The sequence below is a fragment of the Pongo abelii genome, chromosome 8 (assembly GCF_028885655.2).
Source record: "Pongo abelii isolate AG06213 chromosome 8, NHGRI_mPonAbe1-v2.0_pri, whole genome shotgun sequence".
Taxonomy (NCBI): domain Eukaryota; kingdom Metazoa; phylum Chordata; class Mammalia; order Primates; family Hominidae; genus Pongo; species Pongo abelii.
Window position 1 is genome coordinate 16,783,564 of NC_071993.2, and position 27,073 is coordinate 16,810,636.

At 40.3% G+C, this 27,073-nt stretch overlaps 1 protein-coding gene across 2 annotated transcripts in view; it reads right to left on the minus strand.

The window, feature by feature from the left end:
* The window catches only part of RSU1 (Ras suppressor protein 1), a 221,536-nt gene that overhangs the window by 76,895 nt on the left and 117,568 nt on the right, over positions 1–27,073 (minus strand). For both annotated transcript variants that reach the window (XM_009245150.3, NM_001132720.1), the window contains 1 exon segment: positions 22,940–23,072. In XM_009245150.3, coding sequence (XP_009243425.1) covers positions 22,940–23,072 — 133 coding nt within the window.

Here is a 27,073-nt window from a genome sequence, read left to right on the forward strand (position 1 = left end):
TTACTTAAAAAGGTAAATCCGGCTGGGCACGGTGGCTCATGCCTGTAATCCCAACACTTTAGGAGGCTGAGCGGGGAGGATCATGAGGTCAGGAGACTGAGACCATCCTGGCTAACATGGTGAAACCCTGTCTGTACTAAAAATACAAAAAAAAAAAAAAAAAAAAAAACAACAATTAGCCAGGCGTGGTGGTGGGTGCTTGTAGTCCCAGCTACTGGGGAGGCTGAGGCAGGAGAATGTCGTGAACCCGGGAGGCGGAGCTTGCAGTGAGCTGAGATCACGCCACTGCACTCCAGCCTGGGCGACAGGGCAAGACTCTGTCTCAAAAAAAAAAAAAAAAAAAAAAAAGTAAATCCATACCTGCCATGTGACCCACCCATTCCACTCGTAGGTGTTTACCCAAGAGAAACAACAGCACATGTTCAACAAAAGACTTTTACACAAAAGCTCACAGCAGCTTTATTTCTAATAGCCCCTAACTGGAAATAAGCCTAATGTCCATCAGCAGGCAAAAGGATAAACAAACTGAGTTATATCCACACAATGGACTACAAATCAGCAATGAAAAGAAATCAACTACTGATGCATGGAACAAGAATGAATGACTCTCAAAATACTTATGCTGAATAAAAGGAGCCAGTTGTTTTTTTTTTTAAATAGAGTACACATTATATGTCTATATTTATCGAACACTCTACAAAATGCAAACATACAGTCAGAAAGTAGGTCAGTGGTTGCCTGGGGATGGGGGAAAAGAAGAGAGAGGCACAAATGAGAAATATGGTTTATACATGGGCACAAAAAAACTCTTGGGAATGAGGAATTTGTTCACTCTCTTAAGTTGATTGTTTTACAGATGTATACATTTATCAAATGCATCAAACTGTACACCCTAATTGTAGTCTGTTGTATGCCAATTGTTGTTAAATAAAGATGTTAAAAGAAAGACAAATCTATCTGGCCCAATGTCACAAAGCTAGCAAAAGGTAACGGTAGGGCTTGAACCCAGGCAGCCTGTTTCCAGGGCCACGCTTACACCCACTGGTCTACAGGTAGAAGAGAATCCAGCACGTCTCCTAGGGCCAGCTTATTCTCCAAGGCTATACCTGCTTCTCATTAAAAGGCACTTCATAGTTTTTGTACATTTCCTTAGGGGGTATTCAGAAGTCCTTTGGCCCCATAGAAATGCTTCTTCAGGGTCCATAAGTCCCACTGGCAGAAGCATGCATCTCCAGTACCTGGTAGGACTCAGAGACCAGAAGCGCTGTGATACTCACTGTGGTTCTGACAACTGCTGTGGAGTCCCTGTTTCTCTTTTGCATAGCACGCAGCCACACTTATTCTCAAAAGCAGGAAATTTGCTCCAACATAAACAGAGCAGCTACAAATTTTTCTTTTTACTGGTGCCATACATAATTAAAATGAAATCATGTTATTTCCACATTTTAGGAGAAAGAAACAAAATACCAATTTTCTCCTCACCACTTAATTAACAATGGGAATTTGACTGGGAGAATTTTTCTTAGCAATATAGAAAATTAATTCCATCTGTGAGAAAATTTAAGCTCAAATGGAGAAGCCGTGTCTTGACAGGATTCTTCTGTGTGGAGAGAAGCCAAATGTTTCTTGAAGCACATGATTATGCCTGACTGTCGCTGGGTGTCCCCGTGTTCAACAGGTCAGGCTCCATCTCAAATGACACAGGTGGAAGGATGAGCAACGGCACAGCCTCCTGCAGCACACAGCTGCTTCTCAATGGGGCTGATCAGGAGACCCCTGGCACCCAAAGACTGCGCGATGACTGAGGGACTCTATGCTCCCTTCTGCCTAGGTCCTTAGGTTCAGAGATCAGGCTCTAAGTAGTTTTTCTGACTTGCCAATGTAACCCGCACATATTTTAAGGGCTGGGAAGAAGAGCTGCCTCCCCTCCCCTCTCCTCTGCTGTTTATTTTCAAGCAATTACTATAGTTCAAAGCCTGCCAATTTACCTTTTATAGGCTCTTTCACACCATCATGATGGAACACAAAAGCAACACCTGCATCCTGAGGCTCTCAGCAGCCAATATCTAGGTCCCACACACAGAGGTGTCTGTTAGGGGATGGGAGTCCTGGCTGACTCAAAAACAAAACAAAATATAAGGCAAATGCGCTGAGTCCAGGTCAAACAAAGCGTCTGTTTTTTTGTTCCCCCCGCCCCCAGCCCCCGATAATGCCCTTTAAAATTCTGTGTGCAGGAGTTTCTTTCAAAGCCTAGCTAAAAAGAGTGACTAGATTTGATGGGAAATAGCTGGTTGGGAAAGGCTGCAGCCTTGGAAACATCAGAGCAACATTTGTGGTGATGGAAGTGTCACTAATAATATCAAATCTGAGCAACTCAGACACAAGGAAAAGGGAAACACTGAAAATGTGTCACGGACGTGTCATGGAAGGTTTTTTTTTTTTTTAATCCTCTAACAGAAATGTTTACACTGCAGGTGACAAAGTATGCTTGAAAGAACAACAGCTCTCATTTATCGAATATTCAGAGTCCACTAGGTGCCAGGTAATGTCTGAGGCTCCCGAGGACAGAGCAGTGTACAAAACTAAGTCTCCCCACTCTTGCAGGAGCCTCCATTCAAAGCATAAGAAAGACGATAAAATTGGAGGCAGGAGTGGGTGGTGGGCGATGGGGTCCACTCTAGATAAAGTGATATGGAAAAAGTGTTGTTGAGATGGCATTTGAACTAAAACTTGAATGAGATAAGAGAGCAAGCCTAAGGCCATTTAGAAATTGAATATAAGTGTAAAGCTGGTGAGGTGCTGTAATCCCAGCACTTTGGGAGGCCGAGGTGGGCAGATCACTTGAGAGACCAGCCTGGCCAACACGGTGAAACCCCGTCTCTACTAAAAATACAAAGATTAGCCAGGCGTGGTGGTGCATGCCTGTAATCCCAGCTGCTCGGGAGGCTGAGGCAGGAGCATCTCTTGAACCTGGGAGGCGGAGGTTGCAGTGAGCCGAGATTGTGCCACTACACTCCAGCCTGGGTGACAGAGCGAGACCCTGTATCAAAAATAAATAAATAAAAATAAAAATTAGCTAGGCATGGCGGTACACACCTGTAACCCCAGCTGTTTGGGCGGCTGAGGCATGAGAATCGCTTGAATTCAGGAGGCGGAGGTTGCGGTGAGCTGAGATTACACCAGTGCACTCCAGCCTGGGTGACAGAGCAAGACTCTGTCACCAAAAAAAAAAAAAAAAAAGTGTAAAGCTGTTAGTGTTAAAAGACAAATATTAGTGCCCAAGAAAATCAGGAGGTAACAGACTTCAAAAGGTTTTGTAGTTATGTCTTCCCTATGTCACTGTTATTGTTCCATAATTAAATGGTATTCTATCTAGACATCAGGTGACCTAAGGCTTTCTACTACTGAGTGGCCCACGCTTTTTTTTTTTTTTTTTTTTTTTAAGTATAAAACCTACAGCGAGATCGCTGTTTCTTTTTCTTTTCAGGCAGGTATTGCTCTGTGGACAGTAACAAGGGGAACTTCCTGAGCTTACACACTTGGGAGCCAATTCCAGAACACTAGAGACCAGTGTCAGGAAGAGAAAAGAAAATAAAAATTTGGAAATATGGGATCACTATTCACATAAACACATGGTTTCAGTTAGTACGTATGGCTTGGCAAAGGGGGACTGGATTAATAAATTCTGGTAATATAGTAAGGACAAAATAAACGTAAAAAAGATAGAAGTAAATGGAGAACATCAACATGAACGCATGCTCCTTTGAGTAGAAAGTAATTTTTCTGCTTTGTCATTCAAATAGCTGGCAGACCTGACATCACCCTGCCTCTACTTCCATGCTCTAAAACTTTCTTGGGCCTCAGATTTGGATTCTAATACGATTTTCCACTTAGTGAATAAGAGCTCCCTGGAGAAGAGCTCATTCTTGGATGGGCAACAGAATTAGAGCCTGAGTCTAGAGCTAATAAAGCAAAGACAAAGAAGGGATCACGGAGAAAGCTTGGTAGACACTGTCCTGGCCAATCTGATTACAGTCAGTTGGTACATGATAAGCCAAGAAAGGCCAGGAGTCCATCCTCAAGTCCAAAAGAGACAAGTACTAGTAAGTATTCTAGAGAAAGGTCATACCCTTTAATATGCATTAACAGACTGAAGCCCGACTACAAAATAACACAGGTTGATCCCTGTGTTAGTCCATTTTCATACTGCTATGAAGAAATACCCAAGACAGAGTAGTTTATAAATTAAACTTCTTACGAAGAAAAAGAGGTTTAATGGACTCACAGTTCTGCGTGGCTGGGGAGGCTTCACAATCATGACAGAAGATGAAGGATGAGCAAAGGCACATCTTACATGGTGGCAGGCAAGAGACTGTGTGCAGGGGAACTGCCCTTTATAAAACCATCAGATCTCATGAGACTTATTCACTATCACAAGAACAACATGAGAAAAACCCACCCCTATGATTCAATTATCTCCCACTGGGTCCCTCCCACAACATGTGGGGACTATGGAAGCTACAATTCAAGATGAGATTTGGGTGGGACACAGCCAAACCATATCAATCCTTTATCCAGAATTCTTGGGACAGAAGTGTTTTGGATTTCAGATTTTTTTGGACTGACATATTTGTACTCTATTTACCAGTGCAGTATCTCTAGTCTGAAAATCCAAAATGTTCCAATGAGCATTTCCTTTGAGTGTCATGTCAGCACTAAAAAAGTTTCAGATATGGTGCATTTCAGATTTTGGATTTTTGGATTAGGGATACTCAACCTGTATAAGTGTGTGTTATATATCCACTGTGGGCTGCAGTTATACAGGTTGAGTATCCCTAATCCCAAAATCAGAGGGTGTATCTAGCAGAAAGATAGATTTGTACTTGTTGTACCAGAACCACTCAGATAAGGGGTTGTTAAATTAGAATCAGGGTAAATTGCAGGAAGATAGCCTTGAGGGACTAAGGAGCTGGCAGTAGGAATACTGTTAGGGACCCTTGAATGTCGCATGTGCCTGCAACCCTAGTATAAGAATGAGGCCTTGTAGTAGGCTGAATTTGATTCAAGAATCAGAAAAGTCAAATGATCATGTACATTCCGCTAAACTTCATACACCGGCTTCCCTTTGAGGGTATCAACATAAACTTAACATTTTCTTATTTTCTTCCCAGATGTTACTCAAAGCAACATGGAAAATGAGACAACATTCTTTTAAATTGGCCAGAACTTGATTTCTGGCATAGTCACCAGTTGTTTTACTTAAACGGTGACTGTCCATTTTCTCATCTGAAAGCAGAGGCAAATCATGAAACTACAGGAGACGAATTCTGTAAAGAACTCACCAGGGCCTGGATGTGCATGGCAGAACATAGAACTCAATAAATGTCAATTCTCTCTCCTTCGTGTAATTGAGGCAAACTGTATCACACACTAATCTACATGAAGAAAATAAAAATGGGGGTAGGAAGTTGGGAGTAGCTGACTTTATAATGCAGGTCCTGAATTTTTCTAGTAAAAGCCACTCAATACTCTTAGTACTGAAACCACAGTAAACCCAAGTCATCTTGTATCATGCATGCGTACAGTGGCCTGCAAGGAGCTGTTTCCCCATTTGCAGTTCTCTTCTAACCATGTTCCAAAAATTTATAAAGAATATTTTTACTTTATGGCCAGTATTTTTTCTTGTTGCCCTGTCTCAACTAAACTTAGAAAAATGAAGCAGAGACTGTCTTCAGAAAACTTAAAATAATATAGCTCCAAGATTGTAAGTATTTCAAAACAAAAACTTTTATTGACAACATTTACATTTCTTAGGAATTATCCAGAATTTAGCACCAAAATACATTTGTTAGTTGCAAGACACATTCTATTAAAAGATCACACCACTCACGCAGTTTCTATTGGGAATGCACAAGAACAGATTAAACATGCTCATAATCCCACATAAACAGTCTGAAACACACACGTCATCTTAGTTGACAGCTTAAAAAAATGAAGGAGAGAAGAAACAAAAAAAAAATCCTTGTCTCACTGTAGGAATCCGAAGCGCATTTCCATCCTTTAAGACACAATCAATTCTTTCAAGATCCATTCCTCCTTATTTCAAACCCTCATGCCCTTTCAAAAATAGAAAAGCCTTTCTCTCACTTAAAGTCTTAGGTGGGAAAATACCCCTAACAAAACAAAACAAACCCAACATTGAAATTCATTTTCTTGCTTTTTCTTTATTCTTCTCTTTTGTTAGGTCTTCATGAATGACCATCTTTTCTCATTTGATTCTCAAGGAAAAACAGACCGCCACAGATTCTTCCAAGAACACAGGAAAGCCTAATGTTATCTGACAGGTGTTATAAACAGTGGAAGATTTCACAATGCTTCAGCCAAGAATTGGGATGGTCCACGCATTAAGCAAGAAACCTTCTCTCAAGCTGTCTTTCAAATCGTCTCTTTCCAAGATTCGGGACTCATTTTATGAGGTGATATCACCTTGAAAATTTTTAGTGTACCTGATCAAAGAGAGAGTAAAAAGGAGGACTTCCACACAATCTCCAAATGAATGAAAATAGGAGATAGTGTAGAAAAAACCAGTTACAAAGCCACATTCTTTGTGGTTTCTTCCTTTATACCTTCATGGGGAAGTAAAAACTTCCTACTGGGGAGTATTTTCTTTTTTTAAGAAATAATCTTTTCAATAGTGAATACATGTAAAAATAGGACATTCAATATGCACCACAGGATAAAGAGTGAAGAGGATGTGCCCATTCCTCCCTGTCTCTTGCCATCCAGTTTCTTTCCCTAGAGATAACCACCATTACTAGTTTATTGCCTATCCTTCAGGAATATTCCATCCACTTACAAGCACAATCACACATTCTACATGCCCCATGGACTACTCCATCAATGGAAAAAGAGAAGGCAGACAAATGAATCACAGGTCCCTCAGATTTGAATTTAAAAAAAAAGTCTTACTTTCAAACATAATTAGTTTACTGGTTAAAGAAACGTTTCATTTGCACCTTAAGAGTAGTGTGGTAAAAAGAAAGATCTATAAAAATAATGAAGTACCATAGGGAAGACATAATCTAAACTGAGTATTAGATATTGAGAACACATTTTAATGTTTCCAGTACTGTTTATTACCTACCACCAAAAACAATGAACTATATAACTTGGAACACTCCAGACCCCAGAATGGTCTTACTTTTCAGAAATTAGGGTGACCTGTCAGAAGTTATGTAAGACACTGGGGATGTCATGTTCAAAGCTCAGTCAAGAAGGAATCTTGCTTTCAAAAAGACTTCAGTCTCTTACAGGAGAAAAAAACACATACTTAACTACTAAAATATTCACCCCAATAAATATTGAGTGAGAAACCTACATACAGTACATACAAGGCATATAATGTCTGACACCTGGGAAGTAAGTGATAGCTACTGTTATTATTAAAATTACTACTAATGATAGTAGAGGCCCTAAAGAAAGATGATAAAAGGAGCCTAGAGTTGATGGGCAGTAGGGAAACCTTCCAAGAAAAGATCTCTGAGGAAGCGATGTTTAACCTGAGACTTGAAGAATAACTGGGCATTCAATAGGTAAAGATGTGAAGAAAGAGCATTCCAGACAGACAAGGCGGCACACATGGATGTGAGGTGGAAAGCAGGTTGTATCTCTGCTGGGATGTAACCCGGCCTTGTCTTTCTGGGTCCATTCCCAGCAGCTCTGTCTGAAGGCTCTCTATTGCCAGCTCAGCTCCCACGTGGCCCACCATCACCATCCTTCTGCCCTAGAGGATACTATGATGCAGGAACACTCAGGGCAAAGATAGGGTGATGGAAAAACTCCCCTCATCTGGCACAATAAAGACCCAAGTCTTTTTTTTTTTTTTTTTAATAAGACAGAGTCTCACTCTGTTGCCCAGGCTGGAGTGCAGCGGCACAATCTTGGCTCGCTGCAATCTCTGCCTCCCAGGTTCAAGCGATTCTCTAGCCTCAGCCTCCGGAGTACCTGGGATTACAGATGTGCACCACCATGCCTGGCTAATTTTTGTACTTTTAGTAGACATGGGGTTTCACCATGTTGGCCAGTCTGGTTTCAAACTCCTAACCTCAAGTGATCTGCCTGCCGTCGCCTCCCAAAGTGCTGGGATTACAGGTGTGAGACATTGCACCCAGCCAAAAACTGGATTTTTAAGAAATCTGATCTCTTATTACACCTCTAACAGGGTATCAAAAACAGTGCCAAGAATACAGCAGACACAGGCCTGTGTCTCATGACAGAAGGTACACGTGAAGCCTGGACATAAGAAAGGCAATCTGAATACCATTTTCCCATGACATTCCAAAGAGCTCAAGTTTAAAAAAATAGTACGAAGAAGAAAAATAAAAAAACAAGGACTGTGTTAGTTCATTCTTGCGTTGCTATAAATACCCGAGGCTGGGCAATTTATACAGAAAAGAAGTTTAATTGGCTCATGGTTCTTCAGGCTGTACAAGAAGCATAGTGCTGGCATCTGCTTGCTTCTAGGGAGACCTCAGGAAGTTTACAAACATGGCAGAAGATGAAGGGGGTGCAGGCATGTCAGGTGGCAAAAGCAGGAGCAAGAGGAAAGGGAAGGGGAGGGAGGGAGGTGGCACACACTTTTAAACAACCAGATCTTGCGTGAACTCAGAGCGAGAGCTCACTCATCACCAAGAGGATGGCAAAAGCCATTCATGAGGGATCTCCCCTCTGATCCAAACACCTCCAACACTGGGGATTTCATTTCAACATGAGATTTGGGTGGGGACAGATATCCAAACTATGTCAGGAAAAAACAAAACAACAAAACAAAACAAAGATCTCAAGTTTAGCACCTTGTTCCCAAGGGAAAGGGCTGAGCTCAGTAACTCTTAATTTTGGATGACAACTCTAATAAAATCCAGAAGAAAATGGAGATACTGCTTTAAAATAAATACTACAAGCTTAACATTGGGAAACGATGCTTCCTACTGTGTATCTGTTTAACAGTGTTAGCCTTATAGTTGCACCAAACACAACATTCTGCTGGAGAAAAAGAGAAAAGGTTTACCTAAGACAGCAACTACAACCCTGCTGACTATTTGCATGAAATTATGAGTAAGTTCTTAGATACTGGTTGTAAATATAACACACAACTGACAAAAAGCACCATCTTAAATGATCCTTTACATGCCACTTTCTCTACCCTATTAAGATGCTCGTTGTTTCTTTGATTTATCTGATAATAAATTTTTGATGACTGGTAAGTCTCATAAAATTGCTCTGGTGCTGACTACACTGACTAATAAGTCTGAAGAATCGAAACTGTCAGGAATTCATGTGTAAGAATAAGTTACTGCCAAACATCTATTAGATATTCCATAAAATATGGAATAGAAAGGTTGATCCGGTAATTTTATCTTGGATCCATTTTCCTGTAACAATTTGTATTCAGGGTCATCATTGTCTTCTATTGCCTTAAAAAAATTGATAAAGTAAATCCAGATCGGAGGCAAATTTAAGAATTAAACTGAATTAAAAAAATAATGAATTGATGTCAATAAAATATGTTTCCCGGAAAAATAAAGAACTGAGGATTAGAAATCATTGCTAGGATGACCCTCAGAGATGATCTAGTTTGAAACTTGAGCTGTGCAGACAGGGAAGCTGAGGTGGGTGGGATGAGGTCATTTGCCATGAGAAAACTGACACTAGAAGCCACTTCTAAGATGAGTAATCTAAGAATAAGTCCTATGTATATGCCATATATATGTGCTGTATGTTTTTTAACAATGTTATTTTGATTTTAAAAAGTTCAAATTTAGAATAAAAATCAATCCATCTCTACCTGGAGCCTTTTTCCTCTAACAAGTCCTATATTCCTTATTTCCCCTTCTTTTTCCTTGGTGTTTCACGGAAGAGTCACTGTGTCTTTACAGCATGGTGCACCCTAGGAAAATAAGCACTCCATCTTTGATACCCCTCTCAGCATGCTGAGAAAGCAAGCCAGCTTTAACTACATGAGAAGATAATTCTGTGCCTCTTGATGCTACCCACCAATCCATAGATCTCCTGGGACAAGGTAGGAAAAATGAGACAAAAATCATGAAGGCTGTAGATGTGGTGACCAGAGTCCCAAGATGGGACAGGGAATCTCTGACTCCACACTCTATAGGGCAAAACCCTCAGAGGCGTACAAACCAGAGTGACTCCATCTTGAGTGAGGGCTAGGAAAATGAGGCTGGGACCTGCTGGGCTGCACTCCCAGAAAGCTAGGCATTCCTAGCCTCTAGATGCTTATAGTTACGGGAACAGACTGATAATGTTGACTAAACAGACCCAGAATTGGGGTGTCCTGATATCCCGATACCTGGAGAACAAAGGCATTCCTAATTTTGCTTTAAAGATAATATTGATTCTTGCAAAATATAGTAAATAAGAAAATTAATCCTTTATCAGAGACCCTTGTAGCAGAAAACATCTCCCCATGGTCTTTTAAAATCATTCATATATATACACATATGTACATACACACACACACACACACACATACGCATGTTACCTAGGGTGGACATGCGTTCCTCCTCTTACTTTTGGGAACACTCTACTCTGTCTATGGAGTAGCTGCTCTTTCACCACTTTACTATCTTAATAAACTTACTTTTACTTTGCACTGCAGACTCACCCTGGATCTTTCTTGTGCAAAATCCAAGAACCCTCTCTTGGGGTCTGGATCGGGACCCCTTTCCTGTAACAAAACTCCAACAGCCATCACACAGGACCACACAGGTCCCAGGTTCCACACCTACTGGAGAGGGTCCCATCACATGACGCAGACACAAAGACCCTCCACACCGCACATGCCCTCCTTACGAGTGAAGGAAACAATGGGGGTTGGTGCTCTGTGGAACCCTCCCTTCATGAATTCTCTACCAAATAGGACAAAGAGGCGGTTTGTTAGGTACCTTTCATTCCTAACGCATCTTCAAATTCGAAGCAGCTTTTGTTTTAACAGGGTCCATTCTTAAAAGATTAACAATAACAGACCCCTCTGCCATTCCTTACAATGAAACAGTGGTAAATGTGCATTTTTGGAGAATAACATGATGTTGAAACCCAAGCCTTAAGAGAGGGATGGGTGTGTGTGTGTGTGTGTGTTGTGGTAGTGGCTTGGATCAAGACTTAGCCACTTAAACGCATTGGCTCATAAACAGAATGTGCCTCCCTGTGAAGGTGTAGAGGCTACGGATGAAGAGAGGAAAATGAAGGAACAAATTCATAAAGAACTGAATGCCATTTCTGGGCATCTGCGTAACAATAAATATTTCATTCTATTGTGTTTGTATATTATTTCATATGTGTTTATAAGCCTCATGGTATTAAAAAATAGCCCAGAAAATACTGTTTTCCACTATAATGGTTAATTTTTAAATCATCTCATTGGGAAGACAGACAATTCTATCACCTTTGACATGCACGTACTTTTAATTGATGGTGTTTATATCAAGATTGGGTAAATTATCATTGAAGTTTTGGTTATTTTACATGGCAAATTTACCAAATACTTTTTTGTTGAAGTCCTAACCCCAAGTACCTCAGAATATGGTGTCAACAAAAAGAGTACAAACTCTGTAAAATATTTGGAGAGATTTATTCTAAGCCAAATATGAGTGACCATGGTCGTGACACAGCCCCCAGGAGGTCCTGAGAACATGTGCCCAAGGTGGTTGGGGTGCAGCTTGGTTTCATGCATTTTAGGAAGGCATGAGACATCAATCAAATACATCTGAGAAATACATTGGTTTGGTCCAAAGGCAGTTCAACAATTCAACTTCAATTCAATTGTTCAACTTCGAACAATTCGAAGCTGGGTCTTCCAGGCTTTAGGTAAATTTAAACATTTTCTGGTTGACAATTGGTTGAGTTTGTCTAAGACCTGGGATTAATAGAAAGCAAATGCTCAGGTTAAGATAAAAGATTGTGGAGACCAATATTCTTGAAGTGTCATAGTGGCTGTCCTTAGAGACAACAGATGACAAATGTTCCCTATTCAGACCTATAAAAGGTGCTAGACACTCAGTTCATCTCCTCAGGATTGGGAGGGCGGTGAAAGAAAAAGATCTAGCTATGCTAGTAGAGATTCTTTACAGATGCACATTTTCACCCACAGAGGATGGCTTTGCAGGGCCATTTCAAAATATGGCAAAGAAACATGTTTTGGGGTAAAAGATTTTTATTTTCTTGTCACATAATGTTATGCCAGAATCAGATTGGAAAGTAAGTCAGGATATGTAGGGTTAAATAAAACCCACCTGATAAGAATTTATGGTTTGTAGGGCATGACTCCCCAACTCTCTAAACAGGAATTTTGGCAAGACAAAAAAAACACAGCTTAGTCCTCAATGGTCATATTTGGAGACAGGATTTTTACGGAGATAATCAAGTTAAAATGCAGTCATTAGGGTGGGCCCTCACCCCGGATAACTGATATCCTTGTCAAATGGGGAGCTTTGGACACAGAGACAGAGATACCTAGAAAGATGATGATGTGAAGAAGCACAGGGGTAAAAGAGCCAAAGAGAGAGGCCTTAGACAAACCCTTCCCTAACTGCCCTCAGAAAAAACCAACCCTGCTGACACCTTGATCTGGGACTTCCAGCCTCTAGAACATGAGACAATGAATTTCTGCTTTTAAACCACACCGTTTGTGGTACTTGGTTACGGCAGCCCAAGCAAACAAATACAAATAGTAAAGACAAAATCAGCTGTCACCAGGAAAAGAAAAAGAAACATCCAAAAGCCACTGTACTTATTCATTAACCTGCCATAAAAAAATAACCGAAACTTCAATAATTTAATTTCTAAATAGACATTACCTAATTGGATACAGAATATAAAGTATGTGCATTTTGACAATGACAGTATTGCATATGTTCCAAATGAGATTATTTAGGCCGGGTATGGTGACTCATGCTTGTAATCCCAGGACTTTGGGAGGCTGAGGTGAGTGATCACCTGAGGTCAGGGGTTTGGGACCAGTCTGGCCAACATGGCAAAACCCCATCTCTACTAAAAACACAAAAAAATTAGCTGGGCATGGTAGTGTGTGCCTGTAATCCCAGGTACTTGGGAGGCTGAGGCAAGAGAATCGCTTGAACCTGGGAGGCAAAGGTTGCAGTGAGCCGAGATCGCACCACTGCACTCCAGCCTGGGCAACAGGGCGGGACTCCGTCTCAAAACCAAACAAAACCACATGAGATTATTTAACAATGAACTGTTACAGGAAAGGGGTACCGATCCAGACCCCAAGAGAGAATTCTTGGATCTCACACAAGAAAGAATTCAGGGCGAGTCCACAGAGTAAAGTGAAAGGAAGTTTATTAGTAAAGTAAAGGAATAAAAGAATGGCTACTCCATAGACAGAACAGCCCCAAGGGCTGCTGTTTGCCCATTTTTATGGTTATTTCTTGATGATATGCTAAACAAGGGGTGGATTATTCATTCCTATCCTTTCTAGACCATATAGGGTAACTTCCTGACATTGCCATGGCATTTGTAAGCTGTCATGGCACTGATGGGAGGGTAGCAGTGAGGATGACCAGAGGTTACTCTCATCGTCATCTTGGTTTTGGTGGATTTGACCAGCTTCTTTACTGCAACCTGTTTCATCAGCAAGGTCTTTATGACCTGTATTTTGTGCTGACCTCCTATCTCACCGTGTGACTTGAATGCTTTAACCATCTGGGAATGCAGCCCAGCAGGTCTCAGCCTCATTTTACCCACCTCCCATTCAAGATGGAGTTGCTCTGGTTCATGCATCTCAGAGAGAACTATTAAAGTGGAAAATAATACTTTCTTCTTGACTACATTTTTAAAAATATCAAGAGTCTTATAAGCAAATAATATGCAAACACAGTAGAACAAAATATGGAAAGTTATTTCCTTAATGCTTGATGAATACATTGAGGCATGGATAAATGCCTGTGAACATAACTCACATTTAAGTTTTTTATCTGATAAAGTTGATTGAAACTCCTTTCATAGCATTTTGCATTTTAATCTAAAATAACTGACAACACAGAACAACCCTTAAATGCCCAAAATTAACAATTTAAAAAACCCCACAAAACCTCCAACAATGCCTGGCCAGAATAAGAGACCAGAGCTCAATAAAACACCAGCATGTAATAAAACAAGATATTACCGTGTAGAGATTAGAAACCACAGACAGTTTTGTTTTATTATAAAAGCGCCACTTTTAAATTTATCTCTCAAATAAAAACAGCAAATGCAGGCAATAATTCATCTTAGCTGAAGAGAAAGCATCAAGCATTGAACTTTTAAGATTCTGGGAGTTAATAATCAACATGTAGAGTTGACCAATTTCACTTCATTGAGGTCAATATCCAATAGTTCAATATGATTATATCAAATGAATAGCATCCAAAAAAAGGAGCTCAGAATAGCTCCTCTTGAAGAGAACGTAACCTGACACATTTTGGGTTTTTTGGAGTATGGATGGAGTCTAGCTGATATTTATTTTCCTTCTGTCAAGTGAGACAAATTATCTATATTCTGTTTACCTTAAATTGATACTGTAATGTATCATGCTCCACTTTGGGAGCTGTATAAGGCATGCCAAATGCAGGCTTGATAGTCAACAATCAAGCGAGGGGGATGGAGAAGGGAACAGGGGAAAGGGGACTGGAATAGGAGGAGAGAGACACACACAGAGAGAGACTGAGATAGTTTTACTCTTTAAAGTCCTACGGAAAAGCCTTTTGTAGTGCAAGGTTCAGGATAAATCTCTCTTCTCCCTTTGATGTTGCAGCTGTAGTTTTTTTCCCCTATGCCCCTCTAATAGTTATCCACAACTCTTCAAAGACAAGTACACTAGTCATTGAATAAAATGCAAATTGCATTGAGTAAAAAAGGCAAGGAGCATAGAGTTTTTTTTCACTGGTCAAACCTGAGCCTACCAGGTCCCAGTCAAAGCTCCCAGGCAAGCACAGAGTGCTGGAGGATTGACCACATTAGAGGACCAGAGGGAAGTAGTGGAGAAAGCAACGTGGATACGGGAGGGTACATTTTCCAAGTCTTTGTTTGCATCTATTGCGTCTCACAGTGAAAAACACTCCAGAGGAGGACACGTATAAAATGGAGTCTTACTAGATGCCTTCAGGAATACAGCTAGTCTCCTGAAGCTGGTTTTTAAGCCCTAGTAGAGTTTCACCTTTGACCTTCATAGGATTAGGGGATGGAAGTTCCCAACTTAACTCACAGAATCCAAGTGTCCTGGAAATATCAAATGGGAACAAGCACCTTCCATTTAAAAAACTGAACCATTTTGCATGAGCTATAAAATTACAGAAAAGTAAAGCCTCAAAAGCCTGTGAAAACATCATATATTGAATAAATTATGAAAATGCAAAAAAGGGAAAAATACTAGTTACCTGTAAAGTATATATGAATAATAGTGTTAAGCAAGTTACAAGGCAGAAAAAAAAATCCTTTAAATGCAAAATACACTAAGCAATCTATCACAACACTTGGAAGAGAGTAAGAACTTATGTATTCTTCCTTACATCCTCTGTATTCCTCCTGTCATATTAAAGAGGGAGGTATCAATTTAGCAGGGTAACTGATACCTCATGATCACATACAGGAACAGTTGAACAATTAAACAAAAAATCAAATTATTATTATTTTGAGACAGGGTCTCAGTCTGTCACTGAGGCTGGAGTGCAGTGGTGTGATCTTGGCTCATTGCAACCATGACCTCCTGGGCTCAAGGCATACCCCCACCTCAGCCACCCGAGTAGCTGAGACTACAGGCAAGTGCCACCATGCCCGGCTAATTTTTTTTCATTTTTGATACAGACGAAGTCTCACTATGTCGTCCAAGCTGGTCTTGAACTCCCTGGGCTCAAGTGATCCTCCTGCCTAGCCTTCCCAAAGTACTGGAATTACAGGCATGAGCCACTGCACCCAGCCTTCAAAAGTTAATATTACATATTGGCTTACTTTTATTCAGTAAAATAAACATTCTGGAGTTTTTTGTGTTTTAAAATGTGAGGCTACCTAATTTTGTCACCGAAGTTAACATGAAATAAGAGATGTGACACAATACAACCCAAATATGACATATTATATGGGATTCCCTTTTCTCTGATACTTTTTAGCAATACTGGTTAAATGCAACATATTTTCTTGCAAATAGGTCCAGACATGCCAAAACTTTGAGTCACATATTATGGATAAAATGTGATAATGCATTTTCAACTTTAAAAAAGAAAATATAGGCCAGGCGCGGTGGCTCAGGCCTGTAATCCCAGCACTTTGGGAGGCCAAGGCGGACGGATCACAAGGTCAGGAGATCGAGACCATCCTGGCCAACACAGTGAAACCCTGTCTCTACTAAAAAAAATACAAAAAATTAGCCAGACGTGGTGGCAGGCACCTGTAGTCCCAGCTTCTCGGGAGGCTGAGGCAGGAGAATGGCGTGAACTCAGGAGGCGGAGCTTGCAGTGAGCTCAGATCGCACCACTGCAGTCCAGCTTCGGCGACACAGTGAGACTCCGTCTCAAAAAAACAAAAAAAGAAAAAATAATATAAATATGTAGCACTTATAAAGAAAACATATATCACCAGGAAGAGAATACACAGTCAACTTGTAAAATGTAAAAACTACCTTTATGTTAAAAGCCAGGTGCGGTGGTGCAAGCCTGTAATCTCAGCGCTTTGTAAGGCTGAGGCAGGAAAATCTCTTGAGGCCAGGGGTTTGAGAGTAGCTTGGGCAACAGAGCAAGACCCCGTCTCCACAAAAAAATAAAATAAAAAACTAGTCAGGCGTTGTGGTGTGTGCCTGTAGTCCCAGATACTAGGGAAGCTGAGGCAGGGGGATTGCTTGAGCCCTGGAGATCAAGGCTGCAGTGAGCTATCATGGTGCCACTGCACTGCAGCCTGGGTGACAAAGTGATACTGTGTCTCTAAGAAAAAAAAAAGCTTTAAAGAAAAATGGTTCTTCATTTTCATGTCTACTACACAGAAATATTGTTCTTCTGTGGCTTAATTTGAGCTATTTTCAGACACAGCAATGAAAAAGAAGAGTCTACATTGTTCTACATACTGATTGTCACTATGCTCAATTTACTAACCACTAGAAAGATCCTGGAAATTTCACCCTCTCCTCCATCTTTGTGAAGATATTGACAAAACCATCTGCTAGCTCTATGCACCCATTTACACTTCATGAGATGTTTATTAAGTTTTTCTTAGAGATAATTTCCTACAGTCAAGGGCTGTTTTAAAATGAATGGGCTCACCTATTAGGTTTGAAATGCCCTAGCCTTGTGGTGGACCGGTTGTATCAGTGAAGTTATTTAAAGAATTTCCAGGCCACTGACTCAGCAGTCACTAGAGGATAGTAGTTGTTTAATAAAGCCTGTGTATGTCCATTATAGCTTGTAACAGGTTTGCACAGAGTGCAGAAGAAAAATAAAACATTACTTAGCTTTAATTCCACAAGTAAAACAACGTGAAAAATAACCAACAGCCAAAAGAATGCTTCCTTATAAATCAAACAGGATGATTTACTTGGCTAGATTTCTAATAAAGAGGAATTCTCAGCTTTTATCTCATGGTTTCCCACCATTCACCAAAGACTGCTTTGTTAAAATGTTTCTGTTAACTAATATGAATAATAGTATGGCTGGTCTTTCATTTAAGGTTAAAAAAACGGAACACACAAAAAAACAAATGAGTGGGGAACTTTTCCGGAGAGAGAAAAGAAAGGTGAAAAAGACGGGCAGAATGACAAGGAAGCATCTTTTGAGTGATGCCATGCTGGAAATGAGGCTTTAGGACGGCCATGCTTGGCAAATTGCAGTTTTCATGATGACGCCTGTTTGCCAAATACCTCTTTCAATGGACGCATTTTCAGCCTAACATTTGTCAAATCTCTTCTTTTGTTAATTCGTTGACAAGAGTTAACCTGTCAGCTTTTAAAATGGCTTGCAGTTGCTATCCACGTTCCTTGATGGAAATGTGCAAAGTGTGAGTTACGCCCTTTCACAAAGAATCTTGTCAAGGGTGCTGACTTCAACCTGACTGCCTCTCCTAGGGGAGAAAAAAAAATCTACCTTCTGGAAACTTAAGTGTTGAGTATTCCATCATAATTCTGCTTCAAAGAAATAAAAGAGATCGAAGAGACAACCACCATCAAATAAAGAGTTAACACGTAACTGTATAACTCAGCAACAGTTTAAAAACACAATGGAGCATGTAGGATGTGAGCTTCAACGACCCAACCAAGCACATCATTTTATGTGAACCGGCAACTCAATGACACCAGCCAACACGTTCCCCTGTGGAAGGCACGAAAGATGAACAGAGAGCAGCTTCCACCTGAGACATGATGAAGGGGCCGTGATTAATGCCCAAAATGTTACTCCAAAGAGCAATCTCTGAAGAACTATACCTCACCATCCTACCAGCCACACCCCTCCTGCTTAATGGAACAAGTTCCCGTCTTCATGAAGCTAAGCCATCTCCAAGTATTTTAATTCTGCTGACACACTGAATTCATTGTTTTGTTTCAAGCATCCATGTGTCCTCTTGGAGTCCATTAGAGCCTACAAATCAGATCATCCATCTCCTCTGCCCTAGACTCAGAAGAAGTTGAGGATGTGCTCTGAGGAAGGTCACCGTGAACGCCGATCATGGATGTGAATGAAAAGAAAACATTCCAGTAAGTTTTTTAGTTCTTTATTCCTCTCATTTAGGTAATGGGTTAACTGGTTAGAAAGAAGGGGTTGGGGTTGGGGAAGGAGGAGGAGGTTCACAGGCATTTTAAGTGCCAAAACCAAAAGTATGCTTTCATGGTAGTTTAAAGATAGACAGATAAATACACATCCGCAACACACAGACACTGATAAATATATAAGTAAGGATTCTTTTTAATAAAGGGGAAGTATGTGGCTTAAACAACAAAGAAGTGAAAATTAGGAACTATAATAAGTTTTAGACTAGAACATCAAAAACTAAGGCAATGAATGTGAAATTTGCTTTTTTAAAAAAACCATGAGTATCATGAATAAACTGCCTCCCCCGAAGGATGCCACATGTAAAACTTTTTAAAAAGTAGCCAAATACCTGCTAATTCACATAATATTTTTCAGATGGGATACTAAAAATCCCCTAATTATGAAATGGCTGCTTCAAAGAGTTGAGTTGGGTTCTAATTACATGAGGATATACTTAATACAGCACAGATCTATTCATATAAAGGAGGCCCTTAATTTTGAAAATCAGTGTGTGTTAATCTGGTGAAACACAATAGTGGCATTTTTGTACAGTTATTATTTTTTTGTAATGACTAAGAGTTTGACTTATTGTCTTATCAGCTAACAGTCCATATTTTGGGCTAGTATGTTTGAGGAGAATGAGAGAAGGACAAAAAAACTGAAATACACAAAGTAACCAACCATCTTCTCCTTCCCAAGGAGGAGAGAAGAGAACTCACAGCAGGCCCCTGCCCTAGCACAGCTCATGTACCTTGTGACCTCCCAGCAGAGGATCATGTAGATGCCCCTAAAAGCAGCCATTATGGAACCAGCTGGTCCCTGTGGAAAGGGGGCAATGGCCCTCCTGCGCTTACTGAAGCTTCTTCTTCTTTTTTTTTTTTTTGAAACACAGTTTCACTATGTCACCCAGGCTGGAGTGTAGTGGCGCCATCTATCTCAACTCACTGCAACCTCCACCTCCCAGGTTCAAGCGATTCTCCTGCCTCAGCCTCCCAATTAGCTGGGATTACAGGTGCCCACCACCACATTTGGCTAATTTTTGTATTCTGAGTAGAAATGGGGTTTCACCATGTTGGCAAGGCTGGCCTTGAACTCCTGGCCTCAAGTGATTCACCCACCTCATGGTGAATCACCCCACAATTCACCCCAAAGTGCTGGGATCATAGGCGTGAACCACCGCACCCAGCCTACTGCAGCTTTTTAATGTGGACTTAACTGCATAAAAAGTAATCCAAGGCTCCATGAGGAAACGAAACAGAAAAAGTTAGCAGACACACTGCTTAGACTAAGCCAACCCCCCAAAATAGGATGCTAATAACAGACATAAAAACAGATACATCAATTATGTTATAGATACTTCTCATTTATCCAGAATCCTAACCACGTTCAAATAAAGTTAAAATAGTCTGTAACAGTGCAGAATGGTGATTAATTGCCTAATAATTACTTTGAGGTAATACAAAATCCATAAACTCACAATTTAATCTTTTAAAATTAAAAGCACTTTCATATGAAATGTATTCTCATCCTCTGTAAATTTTAAACTGATCTATGGAAAATTAAAAACTGTTAACCAGAATAATAAACTAATTCCAGATGGCTAGGAGTTTGTTCATGCATTTTTCTGTATACTATCATATACAGAATGACTTTTTTCAAGATACCATACAAACCAAGCTCTAAATAGCTTCCTGTTTACTAAGAAAAAATTAGAGCCCCATCTAAAATTCATGATAGCAATGATTAACAATTTCATAGGAAAAAGATAAACAATCATCTGCTAATTTGTGACTACATTTTCACACATTTTCATAATTAATTTCTAAGGGTGAGCTATATTCATTTTTTTTAAAAAAAATTAAATCTGTAATAACTGTATATATCTATATGGCTTATGAAACAATTAATACACATCCTATACCTATCTCATTTGATTCTTAAGGTAAGTCTTTAGACTTATACTGTAAGTGTCATAGTATTGTCTAAAATAATCTAAACCACGCTTTATGTTGCTTTTATATAGGAGGATACGGTATCATTTTGGCAATTTTAGTGTATTTCATTTTAAGGCCATTGTTCTTTTTTCTTTTTTTTGGGATGGAATCTTGCTCTGTCACCCAGGCTGGAGTGCAGTGGCATGATCTCAGCTCACTGCAACCTCTGCCTCACTGGCTCAAGCGATTCTTGTGCTTCAGCATCCTGAGTAGCTAGGATTACAGGTGCCCCTCCACCATGCCTGGCTAATTTTTTTATTTTTAGTTTCACCATGTTGGCCAGGCTGATCTCAGTCTCCTGACCTCAAGTGATCCACCCGCGTTGGCTTCCCAAAGTGTTGGGGTTGCAGGTGTGAGCCACCATGCTCAGGCCGGCCATTATTCTTTACAGCTTGTCTTCTCTGTTTCTGTCTGGTGGAAACATGGCCACTGCAAGCGCTAAATGTCTGACCAGGAGCATGGCGCTCAGGCTGCAAGACTACAGAAACGCAGCCAGCCATTTCTGGGAAGAGGCTCTGCCCTGCCAATCAATCCCGACCCACTGGCCTGGCACAGATTCACAGGGTTTTCTTGAGTGTGGGACATATTTCTGACACCAAAAAAAAAAAAAAGAAAAGAAACTCTTAACTAAATGTGACCTTTAGCAATCTTCTAGCTTTCTTCCAATAGTTGGGATGTTAAATTCTCAAAAGTTGGTGCCAGGCTGGGCATGGTGGCTCATGACTGTAATCCCAGCACTTTGGAAGATGAAAGCAGGATTGCTTGACACCAGGAGTTTGAGACCAGCCTGGGCAACACAGGGAGACCCTGTCTCTGCAAAAAATAAAAAAAATTAGCTGGGCATGGTGGTGTGCTCCTGTAGTCCCAGCTACTTGGAAGGCTGAAGTGGAAGGCTTGCCTCAGCCCAGGTGCTTGAGGTTGCAGTGAGCCGTGATCATGCCACTGCACTCCAGCCCAGCAATACAGTGAGACCCTGTCTCTTAAAAAAAATTAATTAATTAAAAAATAAATTTTAAAAGTTGATGTCACACACAAAAACAGATTACATTTGACTAGGGATGTTTTTTGTCTTTTTTGGGTATGTTTAAAATTATACTAGATCTCAGCATTTGGGGTCAGGCAAGTATTTGATAAATGACAGTTTGTTTTGCAGCTGGGGGCTGGGATAAGGTAGGAAAATAATGATGGTACATACAACAACAGAAGCATGTGGAAGTGGCAGAATTCCTTTCAACCTTGACACACGGAGGAAGAAAGAAGCAGGAATGGTGAGGTTTTTAGGACAGTTTTGCATAGACTCCTTTCACCTCCAGTGAGGACTTGAGGTATTTTGATGTTGTGACTTTAAGCTGGCAGATTCCGCTTCCTCTCCTGCCTTTTCCTTTTCTCTAAGAGATTATCATCTCACTAGAGTAAAAGCTTCTCTGTAATAGAATGACGCATTGCTAGTACTCTCTACTGATTTTATAAATAAACTGCTTAACAATTTTGTTCAGAACACTTGTAATTCTTTGCAGTCACAGAAGAAAAAAAATATGTTCTGATCTGAATGGTGAATTTCCTTAGTGCCATGAATATTCAACTAATTTAATACCTCAAAAATTCTCTAAAGAAAATCGGTAAAAATCCCGTTGAAAATATCAATAAAAAACAATTTACAAAGAGAGACAATGACCACATGCTGTTTTTTCTTGTTTTTGTTTTTTTCTTTTCAGAAAGGGTCTTGCTCTCTCATCCAGGCTCGAGTGCAGGGCATGACCACGGCTCTGTGCAGCCTCAATCTCCTGGGCTCAAGTGATCCTCCCAACTCAGCCTCCAGAATAGCTACAATGACAAGCATGCACTACCATGCCTGGATAATTTCTTTTTCTTTTTCTTTTGTAGAGACGGGGTCTTGCTATGTTGCCCAGGCTGGTCTCAAACTCCTGGGCTCAAGCAATCCTCCAGTCTCGACTTCCCCAAATGCTAGGATTACAGGTGTGAGCCACACCACACTTGGCCGACATGCAGTTTTTAATAAAACATTTTAAAATGCTAAGTGTTAACTGCCACCAATAGGATACTGTCACACAATATTTTTAAAGGCATAATTATAAATACTATAAAATCACAGTCTACTATTTCAGAAAATCAGAATCTACTTACTATTTGTATGTCTCAGAACGGATATACTCAAAAACATGGGACACGCCAAGCTGGAACTGGTCTGCAATGGGGGTCACCCAGGGATTGTTCTCTGCTTTGAATACCTGCTTCTGGCCAGTTAAATCCAAGTTTCCTGGAAAAAAAAAAAAAAAAAGTGAAGGTCACTTCATCCAATACAGATCAGGTCTAAGAAGTCCTTCTCAGTAATCACAGCCTAAGTACCCTAAATCAAACCCTAAGTACCTCTTGGATCATTTGATGTCTTTTAAATTTCTTTTTTTTTTTTTTTTTCATGCCTAAAGAACTGAGGGTCCTTGGAATTTTATCATGTCAATGCAGTCTTTTTTGCATTATTAACTGAAGGAGAATGGGTGCCCTTTACAGATTTTTTAAGATTAGGAAACAAAGAGAAGTCAGAAGGAGTCAAATCAGGACTGCACGGTAGATGTCTGATGATTTCCCACTCAAACTCTCACAAAATTGCCCTTCTTTGATGAAAGGAATGACCAGGGGCATTGTCATGGAGGAGAAGGACTGTCTGATGAAGTTTTCCCTAGTGTATTTCTGCTAAAGTTCTGGCTAACTTTCTTAAAATACTCTCACAATAAGCAGATATTACTGTACTTTGGCCATCCAGAAATAGAACAAGCAACATGCCTTGAGCATCCTCTAAAACTCTTGCCATGGCCTTTGCTCTTAACTGGTTCACTCTTGCTTTGCTTTGACTGGACTCCTTCTACCTCTTGGTAGCCATTACTTGGATTGTACTTTGTCTTCAGGATGGTACCAATGAAGCCATATTTCATCTCTTGTTACAATTCTTCGAAGACATGCTTCAGGATCTTGATCCCACTTGTTTAAAATTTCTTAACCCAAGTCATCACAGGTACACAGTCATGACAGTACCTTGGCCCAAGAAATTAAGAACAAAGGAAGAAAGAAGACAGATGGAAAAGGAAAGCAGAGCAGAGGGAAGGAGGTATTTGCTGCAGGGACAAAAATGACTTGTTCAAGATTAAGAGAAGTGATAATACGAAAACCATTTGAAATTCTACTTTGACCACATCAGTATTCATCACACCTTGTCCTGGCTGATCTGGGCCCAACCTGATCAACACCACTTTTTTCACCAATCAACACGGCGTATGAATGGAGAAAGACAGGAATATTACCCAAGTCAAACTGTTGTTACTCAAGTATAAGAGCACAAGCACATCTCGGAATCAGCCCTAAATGAATCTCATTAACATGGCAGTGATAAAGACTAATTACCTTTTAAAATCATTCCTCATTTCATTCTCCAGCAATCCGGAAGGTCAGATACTAATATTACTTTATAGGTGAAGAAACGGAAACTTAAGGAAATTAACTAATATGCCCAAGATCAGAAAAAGCCAGTATGAAGATTTCAAGCTGATGCTCAATCTCATACTCCTTCTACAGTGTCTGCTGAGGCCATCAGGTTACATATCAATCTAGATAAGGTTGAGTTAATGAAGGTAGCATAAAAAAGCCAGCAAGCACCCCTCATCTGGATATCCTCTGTTGATGACCAGTTGACTGTTTTTTTTTTCTTTTTGATATATTCAAAAATGGAAAAGGCAATGTGTAAAAGAACTTCCTAAAATGCGCTCGCCTATGAAAGCAAGAAGCAGAGAAAGAGAAGTTAGGCAGCAGGGATATATGTGAAGGTCTGTCCCTAAAAGTCCTACTGAGGAAATCAATTTTCAGACTTCTCGTCCATGGCCTGGCACTGTTTGAACCTAGAGACACAGCAAAGATTCTTGCTAAGACACAACCGAAGTTATGTGCTGTTGCTGTTCCCAGGCTCTACCGCCTATGTTTTCATAGGTGGTAACTCAGGACAATGAAAACATATTCTGGGACGCAAGTATAGGACAAAGCAAATCATTGCCTAGCTGATCTGAGCTTTGGAAATGAAAGGATAAATGAAATTTTTTATGAGGAAGATAATGCAATATTGCTTCTTAAAACAAAATAATAGATACTTTGAATCTTTCTTTTTTGTTCTATGAACTTGCAACTATTGAGAAAAACAAAGAAAAGAAAAACAACTACAATTTCACAAAATCTTTTTAAAGAAAACAGACACTACTAAATATCAAGAGAGAGTAATTCATCATCTTTCCAAAGCTACTAAGAATTTGTTGGCACTTGGTACAAAAACAAGCAGATCCATTTCTCTCCAAGATTATCAATATTGTCAATTTCCTCATCTTAATGGTTAAACATCGTTAGTCAGATATTAAGTCACTTGGGAAATCAGTGAGCTTGATTCTCTAAACCATGAGTCAGAAAGCTGCCTAGGGCGAATGAAAACCCAGGGGTGGTATGCATTCTGCTTAGCTGAGTATCTCACCTGGGTTTGATCTTGTTGGCAAGGGGCTGCCATTGATCTTTGTTTTTATCTTTACTTAGGGAGGGGGTTTTTAGAGTCCCAAGAATGAAACTGACCCCTTGTTTACATTTCTCTATAATTCTTATTTCCTCTTAAAATCTAGTTTGCTGCACTCAATTTGTCTTCCATATAATTCCTTCATGGTTTTTTTCTCCAATTTTTCCTTTTCCTAAAAATGAATATAATATACATTCCTGGAAAGAAGCCATTCATTTAAAAACAAGTCTATTTCTGATGTGTCGTATTTTATGCGCACGATGGTATGTTGCCCATCGTGCTTAGGAGGCAGGGCTAGTAAGGGAAGGGGTTACAAACCGGACAACAGTGACCACGGTGCAGCAATGCCCTCATCAGCTGGGAATGGCAGTGCTGGAGCTCAATATATCTCTCTTAAACATTCACCTGAGAAACAACCTATGCTTACATCTCGTCATCTTCCTGCCTCTAATCTCTGCCCACAGACATCAGCATGAATCAACTATGAAAAAAATAAACTTGAGGTGCTTGGAAAAAATATGTGTATTCTTGGCCAGGAGCGGTGGCTGACGCCTATAATCCCAGCACTTTGGGAGGCAGAGGCGGGTGGATCCCTTGAGGTCAGGAGTTGGAGACCACACGGCAGTTTGGCCAACATGGCAAAACCCAGTCTCTGCTAAAAATACAAAAATTAGCCAGGCGCAGTGGTGCGCACCTGTAGTCCCAGCCTCTTGGGAGGCTGAGGCAGGAGAACTGCATGAACCCGGGAGGCGGAGGTTGCAGTGAGCCGAGATGGCACCACTGCACTCCAGCCTGGGTAACAGAGCAAGACTGTCTAAAAAAAAAAAAAAAGAAAAGAAAAAAATATTTGCAAAGTAGATGAGAAAAAAGAAGCAGAAGCCATGAAAAGTATAAACTACATATTTATGGAATAGGACAGAAATGAATTCCTAAGCTAAGGGGATTTTCTAGTTAGTGAGTATTTTGCCCTAAATATCTTTCCTTCTGCAAAATTGGTCATCCTAATGAGAAATATAGTCGAAACTTCTAGTTGGTAGAATTTTATTCTGTTGAAGAAGCGTCCAAGATTTTCAATCATTTACACAACTGCTTTGCTTTTAACATCTGGTTCAGAGGGGGGATTGCAGGAACACACCTTTTTTATTTTTATTTTTTTTACTTTGGGAAGAGCGAGAAGAGGAGGGAAGTCAGCTACATTTGGTCACAGAGCATTTCTCACCACACTGTATTTTCAGAGCCCTTGGCGAGCATGAGAACAACGTGGAGCAGGGAAAGGATCCGGGAAGGATGACACATACAAGTCTCAGCTATTTCAAATTTTCCCTGGGAAGACTTGTTTGGGATAATGAGGGGAAGAGACTCTTCTTTTCTAGCCTGCATCAGAAGCTCCCTTCTGCCGAGTCCCAAGCCTTGCCCGATCATCCGAAACTGGAGGTATGTTATGAGTAAAGCTGGTTTTAAAGACCTCTCCTTGAACTTAAGGAATAGGTACGTATTTCTGTGGGAAAGAAGCACTCATGTTCTACTACTGACGGCCTGCAAAACCACTCTGGAACGCACACAGCCTCTTGTTAACTTATTAACAGCATCTTACTAAGCGTGCAGTCTTTTCAGTGGTAATCCTCTGAAAATAATGTACTAAAGTTCTATGCTCCCTGACTGCCACTCATGGAAGGAGAATAATGCCAAGAAAGGTCAGCCATGTTCTCTGGGCCCTT